General features: G+C 36.0%; 1 protein-coding gene across 3 annotated transcripts in view; it reads right to left on the reverse strand.

Moving 5' to 3' along the window:
- The window catches only part of SESTD1 (SEC14 and spectrin domain containing 1), a 96,094-nt gene that overhangs the window by 12,180 nt on the left and 71,652 nt on the right, over positions 1-12,262 (reverse strand). For all 3 annotated transcript variants that reach the window (XM_084892593.1, XM_084892594.1, XM_084892595.1), the window contains 4 exons: positions 7,016-7,138; positions 3,606-3,800; positions 2,969-3,083; positions 1,377-1,536 (listed from right to left, as the gene is read on the reverse strand). In XM_084892593.1, coding sequence (XP_084748719.1) covers positions 1,377-1,536; positions 2,969-3,083; positions 3,606-3,800; positions 7,016-7,138 — 593 coding nt within the window. The remainder of the gene's footprint in view (positions 1-1,376; positions 1,537-2,968; positions 3,084-3,605; positions 3,801-7,015; positions 7,139-12,262) is intronic.

Raw genomic sequence — 12,262 nt, forward strand, 5'->3', positions numbered from 1 at the left:
GGTACATGGAAGGATCGGCTTTGGTAAGAGCAGGGCTGTCATCCTTCGGGAGAAGAATGAACAGTGAAACGGATAAATGTGCAGATATGAGGGGAGAGGGAATTTCTCCCTGGTGAATGTTTTCTCTAAGATGTAAGGGGAGAGTTTCTGTAGGTTTTCTTGATTTTAAAACTTCTAGGTGTACAAAAATTTCTAGATGGATTAATCTTTGTATAGTTCGAAATACATTGGCCCTCCATTATCTGGGAGTTCTGCATCCATGTATTGAAAATATTCAAAAAAAGTTATGTAGTTGCTTATGTGACTATGTAGTGAAAATTATGGTGATTTATTAGGGATGAAGGACCTATTTTAATGCCCTCAATCATTGGTTTTCATGAAGTGCTTTGTAAATGGAAAAGCATTTGTCATTTTTTGACAGGTTCAGAAAAAATAAAGAAGTGTAAGGTGCAGAGTTTAACATGAAAATATTCAAACACAAAAAAATCTTACGTTGATGCTAATATATACTATGTAGTAAGATCTACTACAGTTGCATCCGTACTGTACATGTACAGATTTTTTTTCCTGGTTATTATTCCCTAAAAAATAGATAACAACTATTTACCTACCATTTAATTGTATTAGGTATTATGAGTAATACAGAGATGCTTTAAAGTATACAGGAGGATGTGCTTAGGTTATATGCAAATACCGCACCACTTTATAGGAAAGGATTTGAGCATCTGTAAATGTTCCTATCTGTGGGGGTCTTGGAACAAATGCCCCCTGGATGCACAGGGATAACTACAATTTGCAGCTGCTATTGCAAATTGAGTTTTCAAAGAAGCCTTTAAATTCCTAATTATGTATCAAATGGAACTAAACATCATCTTACCCTTACCCATCTTACCTATCATCTTACTTTAACAAACATTAATCTATAGTCTAATCCCTTCACAGCAAATATGAGAACAATTGATGTATGATAATTTGTTAGTAAGAAATTTAGATGAAGAAACATATCAGTTCAGATGACATTTAACACCAACTAAACCAAATGAAAATTGAAAAGCAAAATTCTCCAGAAAGGGTTTTCTTAAAAGACAAAAGAGTCAGAAGCTACACTGGGGATAGGAATAAAAACTATTGAGAGTGTAATCGAAATTTTTACTACTGAGTAAAAAGGAAAAAGTACCCATTTGTTAACTGAACAAATTGCCATTATGTGTTGGTATAATTATGTACAATAATTATTACAGTCACAAAAACACTTACTACATGTCTACTATATAAACAGGTAAAAACTTGAGTTTCAATAAAAAATATAAATTATATCACTTTTCGTTTTAATTAATATGTTGTCTTAGCAAAAATTAACATTAGTCAAACTTTGCCTTTGTTTCCTAAGTTGCATATCTTCCATCACTCCTTGTATGTGGTCCACATTTTCTTTATTTTCAATGGTCACATCCTTTCCATATGCCCAGGATGCCTGATTGGAGATCTGATCCAGAAGACCTTGACCTTTTTCACGCAAACCTTGCAATCCTACATCTAAAACAAAAGTTGCTAGATTTAATTTCTTAAACAAAGGAGGTGCTTTCCCTCCCTCAAGTAAACCCTTGCAGCAGACACTGCTCATGAATTCCAAGTAAAACAGTTTGTATATTAAACTATCCTTGGATGGAGTTCTTTGAACATTTTGAGCAATAAAATCCTTTTAAATGTGAATCAGACTGAAATTCTCCCCCACCCTCCCAATGCCAAATTGTCCTTAAAGAGAATTTCCAAAGGGCTAATTTTCATAGATAATAATTAATTTTTAAAACTGAAAGCAGTAAATGTAAGAATTACTGTTTTGATGAGTAAGAGTTTTCAATTTTTTCCTTTCTGTTTTTACATAGTCCAATTTTTATTTTTATTTATTTATTTATTTTAGAACATGGCAAATGTTTTGTTCAAAAAAAGGTATGAGTTGCAAGATTTCAAATCACTGAAGCAATGTTAAAAAATGCTAAACGTTCGGAGTACAGGTACTACCTAGTTTATATCCAACAAGAAGCAACACCTAGGATGTTTGCAATACTCCAAGTATACAGGAATTTCTTTTTTTTCATTTTTTTTTTTTTAAGTGTGACTCAAGAAATTTTCTGACATTTTCAAATAAATTTCATTTGGCATGTTAAATACTACATGTGTATAATGCATATCATTTGCTAAAATAACAAAGGCTCAGGCAGTAAAATGCCAATACAAACATGATTTTTCAAACCCATTCCTTCAAGTCCTTTTCAAAAATTAATTAATTTGGTCCAATCACGTGTTACCATTTTCTATTAAATCTCTGTCCTCAGTTTCTGCTGCTTCTCCTATATCATCTTTGTCCTCCTGTCCCCCTCAACCCATCCCTACTTTCCATTTTTTGCATCTACTGTCTACCTCTAGGGAAAGTCACTGTACCCCTCTACTAGATTTTTAAAAGTCTTAATGACAAGTGAGAAAACTAGCTTAATGAGGTTGGATTAACCTCCCCTTAGAGAGTATGTAATCTTGGCAATATTTCCAGTTTGGAGAAACAAATTCACAAAACCAAACCAAGTATGTTTTTACAGGTTAGGATATAGCAACAACAAAAATCATTGCATAAAACAACAGTTTGGGGCATACAGGGTTTACCACAGAACACTTCACAGCTAATTACAGTTTATGCATGCACTACAAATAACTGTTCTTAGGAATGCAAGACATAGCACCTGTAGATATAGCTGGGTAAATAAGAAAGGCTAACGGTCCAATGAAGGAAGAGATTGACCAACAATAAAAAGAAAATATTTTTTAGCATAAATTACATCTTTCAAGAGAAAGCCTTTTTTATAGCCATTTTTCCTGTAAATAATTATTAATTCAGTATATGCTGACTTGTGTAAACATGGTAATATTTTTTTAAAAGAACCCTTATGTTTCAGCATTTTTAAAATCTGCTTACCAACACTTTTCAGCTTCTCTTCAAGCAGTTTTAAAGTTTGCTGAATCGATGCTCCATCAGCTGGTGCTACATCTACGCACAACATCCCTAATAAGCCATCCAACTGCTGAGACAACTAAAGCAGAGGGACACCAAAGAGATAACCCTGATGTAATCAGCATCTAAAGTGTTTAATGGTTAATGAGGTTTATATCTAATGAGGTTATCACAATTATACTTGAAAAAAGACTATGCTGTTAAAAGACAAGAACGAATAATTAGAATACATGTTATCTGGAAGACAGAGCACATAGATGCATGCACCAGGAAGACAAAGAAATATATCCAGGTCGGCAGAATGTACAGAAGTACTGAAACTTCCATTTCAATCTATGTTATAAAGCATAAACATTGAGAAACAATAAAAACAAAATATATCTACTAGTTGGGACACTCTATGTAGACAAAAAAGATTTAGGAGCATGCAGATTGACTTTAAAAAAAAAAAAATCAAAGATTTTATCTCATTTCCCCCACCAGTACATTATTTTACTGTTCCAAGAAAATAATTAGGAGACATGCAAACCTGCAAAAATTATGTGCAGATAAGTATTTAGATCATTTGAAGAGAAGAAAAGCGGTAAGAGTAGATACTTACATCTTGGGCAACCCCATGAAATTCAAGGGCTGCTTGTAAGAGATTTTGCCTAAATTCCAGTTGACTGGCCTGTCGATAGCAAACATCACTAAGTTGTTGCTGCAGAGATTTCAGCTCCACAAGATCTTCCTCATCCCCAGCATTTAAGAGTGCTGCAATTTGCTGATTAAGCTCCACATACACTGCGAACCATTCCTATAATAGAGACATTGTAAAGTAAACTAAGGATAAAATTAGTTCATGGAGACCTACATGACATTTTATAATTTCTCCAAATATACTAAGTAATAAACAAAAGAATTTCCTTAGGCAAAATCATTTAAATTAAGAAGAAAAGCCCCCAGCCCCCAAATTCTTCCACTGCAATCCCTGGAACTCACTCCTGACAAGAACAAAATCTCCTATAGCCTCATCCTGGCCTCTGTTTCCTTCCCTTTCTTGCTTTACAGGACACTTGTCCACCCTCAGAAAAAGCAGTTAGCCCTGCAGCCCTCCTAACTAATTGCTGTTTTTGTTTTCACAGTTGACATACAATCCTAAAGGTGGAGTGGAGGGATGGCTGCCTCAGGCCCCATTACTATTTCCAGACCATTTCTTCTCCCTCTTCTCTCAAAAACCACATCTCCTTTGAAGTGCATGCTGTCAGATTACATCTTTCCAACCTTTCTGTTGCATGCCCTCATCCAGGGAGTTTAGTAAAGGTCAATGCCTTCCTCTCAGCGTCAGCTTTCTCACTGACTTCCACCACTTAGGCATTTACCCAACACTGAACTCCCCGTTTCTTGACTCCCTCCTTCATTTCCAATATTCTGTCCTCATCTGGCCTCAGCTACCCACTCAAATGGACAGAAAATCCTGTCATTATATAACAGCTCCCTGAATCTCAATTTATAAATCCCATTCTCTGACTACCAGAGAATGACTCTCCAATTCACATCCTTTAGAATACTCACGCCTACAAACCTACAGGGTCTACTACGAATCTATTCACCTCAGTATGTTTCACTGTCCAGCACTCAAGAGCCTTGTGTCCTCACTTCTCTCTCTGACCAGAGAGCTCTCCTTTCTTCCCTCAGATTCACCTGTCAAACCTCAGACCTACTTCCTTGACTACTATACCGCCAGGAGAGCAGCTGAATATGGCTAAATAAAAATTACATGGATAGGTAGCTTTTAAAAGTTATTACTAAACGGACCTTTGGCAATTCTATTACATTTCTCTAGTCAATTCACTTTCACATTCTCATGACTTTTTTAACTCCTTAAATATCCAACTTCCTTTGCATCTCTTTACTCTAAACCAAAAATCTAACTTCTTAATTCATGAGGCAGCAATCATATGAGAACTCTCTCATCTCATCAACAAATCTATGACCTTCCCTGTAATCTTATGCTTTCCCTTCCAACTGTAATACCGAATGAACTGTCCTGCTCCTAAGACCAGCCACTTCACTGTGTGCTATATGCTAGCCTCTGTTGCCTTTACAAGGCTTTGCTCTTGGAATTAATTATCCTCTCTCTTTCTCATCATCATCTTCTTTTTCAATTACATTATTTCCATTAACATACAAATAACATCCTATTCTAAAAAACAAAACATACATTCAAAATATGTGCTTTTTGTTATATAGAAAGCTCCATTTAAAAAATTCACAAATCCCCCTGAAAGAAGTTCTCTATACTTATTTTATCATTTCCTGGTCACCTTTTAATCTATTCTGATCAGAATTTTGTACTTCCCACTCTTGTCAAATTATCAGTCTATCTTACTGGACAGAAGCTGCATTTGACAGACACCAATTCCTCCTCTTTGAAATGCCTTTTTCTCATTTCCTGAGACACACAGCTCCTTTTGGCCTCCTCCACAGGCTCTCCTTCCTCTCTTGCCCTTTAAATTTAGGAGTGACATGAGTGTCCAAAGGCTTTTTGCTTCTAAATCAATACTCATCAAGTTTGATTATATATAGTCACATGCCTTTAAACAACACCAATAGGCTTACAACTCCCAAAGCCTGACCCCACTCCTGAACTGTACACACTGATACCCACCCATCTACTAACGATCTTCATTCAGGCGACTTTTGGATATCCAAAACTTAACTTGTCCCCAAAGATATTGGTTTCCAGCCTCCCAACCTGCTTCTCTCCCAGTCTTCCCCACTTAATAGTTGCTAAAGCAACATGATTCTTCTTCCAAGAGCAAGTCTTGCTGGCTTAATCCATGAATCTGACAATTTCTCATTACTAATACGGCCTCCATTCTGTTAGCCTCCTGCCTTCCTATTTCATTTTTTGTCTCTACTCCCTGTTCTCCATACAATAGCCAATGATCTTTTAAAAAATATAAACCAATTCTCAGCTAATAAATTTATTTTTAGCTTTATTTGTGAATTGTGCTTTTATGAAGAATCTAAAACTTAACACTTGACAAAGTGTTTTAATACAAAAATGGTATGTTAAAAGTTTCTCCACATTCTACTCCTATTAACCAATCAATATACTAGAAATTTGACTTTCATAAGACCTGAACAATTCCAATACATATTTTAAAGTGTTCAGTTTTATTTACAAAGAGAAAAGAAAGCTTTTAATAAAATATTAGACTATCTCATCAGAAGCTAATATATTCATCCCACATCAACCTATTCTCAAGGTGAAATGCAGTGCCATCTATTGGTGAAAATGGTGCAATTCTCTTTTGCAAACCTTTTAGAATGAAAAATTTCCAATCTATTCAAAAGTAGAAAGTAGTTGGCCCTTCAACGACACAGGGTTTGAATTGCATGGGTCCACTTACACGTGGATTTTTTTTTCAATAAATACTGTAAGTGTATTTTCTCTTATGACTTTCTTAATAAATATTCTTTCTCTAGCTTACTTTATTGTAATACAATACTGATACATATATAAATTGGTAAGGTTTCCAGTCAACAGAAATTTTAGTGAATTTTGGTGGGGTTAAAGTTACATGCGGATTTTCAATAATAAGGGAGGGAAAGGAGGGGGTCCATGCCCCTAAGCCCCTCACTGTTCAAGAATAAACTCTACAATGAAACCCATGCACCATGCAGCTTCATGACCTTAAAAATCAGTTTCTGTCTCAGGGACTATAGATGAAAGCCCTATTTTTGAACTATCATTCTTTCTTCTGTCACTGTAGTTTCTGTCACATGAATTGTGTCTCTATAAAAATATATTAAACTGTACTGGAGATAAAAACCACAGCCAAACTTCAAAAGAATATGAACAAAGTGGTCAAAATGTCCTTTATGGCCTCTAAACAGTAAACATACTGTATGTTTATGCTCCTATACCAAAGTTTATAGCAACTTATCACTTAGCAGCACACATGTTACTCACTAACACACTAAGAATAGCACTGTAACACGCAGAGGAAGAAAGTCGCTCACGCTGTGCTGGCTCTCGATCTCTTCGTGCTTCTGCTGTAGGGCCTGCGAAGCCCGAATGGAATCTCCAATACCCCACTGGGCCCTAAGTTGTTCTGATCCTGGTCCTTCAAGCCAGTTCACCACCTGTAAAAGGGAGTTGAGATGAAATTTTAAAGAAATTAAAAGCTCTTCAAGCTTTCATTCTAATTGGTTTTCCCTTCCCAAAGTTCCTCCAGTATTTTTCATCTAAATTCCTTAAATTCTAATGCATAGGCAGTTCATATTCATTCTGATAATCTGCCAGGAACAAAAAAATCTAGAAGGTTCTGAAAAATAAGAGGATTCAAAATTAACTTAAAATAAGAACTACAGAGAACTTAGGGTTGGAAGGGAAATAAGATAGGATATTGGTCACATTATCTAACACTTTAAGAAAACTGTGTTTCAGAGAGACTAAGTGACTTGTCCAAGGTAACATAATCCATTATTGAAAAACTAGGACTAAAAGCTATGTGTTTTGGCTAATATTCTTCCCAAGGCATTGATAAAACTGGAGAAACTAACTAATATAAAGTTAAAATACTATTTTTCTTACTTTGAAAAGAAAATTAAAAACTAGCTGTAGAGCCTAGCCATACCGGTCAGGGCATATGTCTGGATTGTAGGCTCCATCCCCAGTGTGGGGCATGCAAGAGGCAGCCTATCATTGATTCTCATCATTGATATTTCTCTCTCTCTCCCTCTCTGAAATCTATAAAATATATATATATACTTATAAAAAAAAAAAAGCTGTAGAATTATACCATTACAAAACACTCTAGAGATCTTCTTAGGATTAACAAATCATTCAGACATACAAAGTCATTCTAAGTTCCAATGACACCGATCTACTCAGAAGGACATACATAGGGTGAGGACTAGTTTGCCAAAACAGCAGGACTGGGCAATTCTCTTCGGCTGAGTCCCTGAAGCAGTCCAAGAGTTCAAGTGTAAGAAGATGAGATACGTCTGGGGCAGATATAGAAGAAAAACTTCATACCCCACAGGGTAATGCCTGATATAGAAGTCAATGAACTCAAGGATGCCCAAAATTAAGTGTTCCATAAAGTATTGGTAGTTTTCCCAATCCAGATTCAGAAATTTTTAAAAATTTTAATTACTGATTTAAGAGAGAGGGAGAGAGAAAAGGAGGGAGAGAAAGAAACATAAATTTGTTGTTCCATTTATTCATTAATTCATTGATTGATTCTTATATGTACCCTGACAGGGGATTGAACCCACAACCTTGAAGTATCAGGACAATACTCTAATCAACTGAGCTACCAGGCCAGGGCCATCCAGAATATTTTTATTATAAGCAATGTTGCCTAGTAACATACTTGACATTCCAAGTCTTTACCAGGTTTTCAGGGTACCAGAGCTAGATAATTAAGCAAAGATAAAATTTTCATGCAAAAGAAAAATCGGTTCTGCTAATTCTTTACCCACAAACATAAATACTCTGAATCCACATAGACACAGTGAAGTAATTTTAAAGAAAAAAAATGATATTATCAAGATTCATCTGTTATTAAATTAGAATAAGGAATTCAACAATAGATGTACAGTTATGCCCTAAATCTAAATTTAGGACAGCTCCCAAGAAGTGAATAAGGGTGTCTCTGAAGCATGATATTATTGATGCAATTGATAGATAGGTTTACCTTAGAACTTTATAACAAAGTATCACAGACTCATAGTGCATTTCTGTTACTACTAGGTTAAAACACATTCATTTTAAAATCTAACAGTTCATGTATTTTTTAAATAAACTTTCATCCTTCTGATTTTTAAAAATGTGCCACATTATAAGAAAAAAAATCATGTACTAGTATATTTCCTTCCATTAATTTTTATATGTATAGTGTTTTCATATGATGCTCCAGATGTAAGTGCCACAGCTAATTCTCAAAGTAATTTCTATCCCACCCATGTGCACCTCGAAATCACATGAGACCCAGACCCAGCCAGCCCCACCCCCATTAGGTGAGATCCAGACCCAGCCAGCCCCACCCCCCTCAAGCCCCACTGGGTGGGTGGGAGGGGGGAGAGGGCACAGCTTCAGTTTCTCACCCCGGTGCCATGCAGCCTCAGGTCCGGGGTTGCAAGAGGTCACAGGCCAGGCCAAGGGATCCCACCATTGCATGATCGGACCAGGGAGGAACAGCTGGGGAGGGACCGCAGGAGGGCTCCAGGGCATGTCTGGCCCATCTCACTCAATCCTGATCAGCAGGACCCCAGCAGCAAGCTAACCTACTGGTCAGAGTGTCTGCTCCCTGGTGGTCAGTGAATGTCATAGCGATTGGTCGACTGGTCAACTGTCTGCCCCCTGGTGTTCAGTGCACTTCATAGCGAGCAGTTGAGTGACCTTAGCATATCATTAGCATAGTATTCTTTGATTGGTTGAACAGATGATAACACACAGCATATAAGGCTTATATAGGATATATGCAGCACTATCTAGTTATATATAACATTTTTTCTAAATCTGTATTGTTCTCATTTCTTACTATGTAATACAAATACAGGATATTGCAACAGACATAATATAGCTTTCAGCAATTAATATAATCAATTATTTCACTAGAAATGTCTAAATTCTAAAAATAAAAATGGAGCCGAAACTGGTTTGGCTCAGTGGATAGAGCGTCAGCCTGCGGACTGAAAGATCCCAGGTTCAATTCTGGTCAAGGGCATGTACCTTGGTTGCGGGCACATCCTTGGTGGGGGATGTGCAAGAGGCAGCTGATCTCTCATCGAAGTTTCTAACTCTCTATTTCTCTAACTCTCCCTTCCTCTCTGTAAAAAAATCAATAAAATATATATAAAAAATAAAAATAAAAAATAAAAAAGTAAAATAAAAATAAAGATGGAATAAAAGCATCTCAAAAATATTTAACAAATAAAGTATTATTATACATTACTTTTAAAAATTGAAGATATTATTTCAACATTTAAACTTAGCTTTTAGAATATGCTAGAAACAAAAGAAGGTGCCGAAACCAGTTTGGCTCAATGGATAGAGCGTCGGGTTCAATTCCGGTCAAGGGCATGTACCTTGGTTGCGGGCATATCCCCAGTAGGGGGTGTGCAAGAGGCAGCTGATCGATGACTCTCTCTCATCGATGTTTCTAACTCTCTATCTTTCTCCCTTCCTCTCTGTACAAAATCAATAAAATATATTATTTTAAAAAAAAGAAACAAAAGAAGGTTATTATACATAAATCATGATAAATAAGGGAAAACAATTCACTGACATGGAACTTTCAAAGTGCAAAGGCATCTTAGAAAAGAAAAGAAAAAAAAAAAAAAAAAAGCCCACAAGCCAGTTACTAGTTTTAATGTATACTAACATTTCCCTTAGGATGCAACATCAGTAACTGTATGACTATTCCAATAAAAATGATGCAAACCGAGGATGATGCCCCAGTAAACAAATTTATTTAAATGCATTAACAATGATGCTTTACCAAACTAGGTTATAAAATAAGTTCCATTAGGGCATCTTGCTCAGTCAATCTGAATATTAACTTACTGCAAAAGCAGTTCCATGCCCAATCTATCTATCAGTGTGACTTGTCAAATGGTTATATGTATATGCAAAATAATAACCTTGGACTGGAGATGTGTTTTTAAAATCTTCCATGACAAATATATGCAAAAGTCAAAAATGAATGTGTGTGTCCACATTCTTTCATGACCAGGCTAATTTCTAAAGAATGTATGAGAGAGTATCTGGAAGTATGTGAGGTCACATCATACAAAGGGCATATCAAGCAAATGTCAAGCAACTGACCCGGAGAAAGAATATGAGGAACTGGGTACATGGGCTCCAGCTATATCCTTATGCAACTCAGAATATATCCTATTTTGCCTCTATGGTTCCTTTCTACAAACAGGAAAAAGCACATGGATGACTCTAGAAATAACATTCGCAATGCTGGCAATAATTACTGCTGCAATAAATGAGAATCACGATAGTACATTTCTGTGAAGTGGTACGGTCTCCTACCTAGAAGTATGTGAAGTCTAATTTTTATATGTAGTAGCAGCATGGAGAGCCTCTGCATAACACATGAAGACTGATGCTACCGTATGAATGGTGGGGAATAAGTGACTGGTAACTGTAACAGTTAACACTATTAGGTAGTTTCTTTATTAGAGCTATTGATTACTATTTCATTATGTTTGCAGGGATAAGTCAACAAAGAAATTTGGAAAAATTCAATTTTCACTAATTTAACTTAAAAGCCGATAGTCAATTTTATGATTATCTTAGTATAACAAAAATTTCCTCAAATTTTCTCAAATTTGCAAGAAGACATTATGTTTATGCTCTGTGTGTGCTGACATGACCAATAATGTGACCTGAGGAAAACTGCAGGACCATTAGAGGATGAATATTAATGTCCTAACCAATTTACATGTAATGTTCATAAAACTGAATTGTAATGAAGTTTGTTTTTAACAATAATCTTGTTACCATCACCATCATTTATGAATATTATCATCACCCTTCTTTAGTTTATCTTTTATCCCCTTGAGCTGGTCCAATATTTCAAAACGCATTTGGCCATACATTAACTCCTCTGCCCCTCTGTCTTTTTATCCTACCCACTGATCTGCCACGTCGCAAAGCACAAATGCTGGATGAATCCTATCCCTGTGCTCTATCTCAGTAGCCAGCCACACAAAGGTAGGGTCATACAGCAGGCCAGAAACAGTCCCCCATAAATTCAATATTAACACTATCTGAAAATAGAACCACACTTCTGGAGTAATTTTACTCTTCCAATCCCCACAAAAAAATTTCTGAATCATCTTCACTTCATTTAAAGCTCTATTCCTCTTCAACACCCCCACTACCCTGCCTGCAACCTACACCGCTAGGCAGATGATCTTTGTCTCTTACTTTACAAAAAAAGAGAACACGTCACACAAGAACTCCATCTTCCTGATGCTTCTTATACATGAAAGCACCTCCAGATTCATCCCACTCATCATCCCTCCTATTACAATGGGGAAGTTCTGCCTCTTTATTCTAAAGCTAATCTCTTCAACTGTTTTCGAGTTCATTCACTTCCATCTTGTCAGGAACTTGATACTATTAATTATTTTTTCTCTTTTGTATATTCAACTCCTCTCTCCAAATTGATAAATCCCAGTAGGCTTTAAACGTCTTACAGTTTCTATAGTATTAATTTAAAAACAAAACAAACAAAAAAAAAA

The sequence above is a fragment of the Pipistrellus hanaki genome, assembly GCF_964339955.1.
Source record: "Pipistrellus hanaki genome assembly, chromosome: 8".
NCBI classification, from domain to species: Eukaryota; Metazoa; Chordata; class Mammalia; order Chiroptera; family Vespertilionidae; genus Pipistrellus; species Pipistrellus hanaki.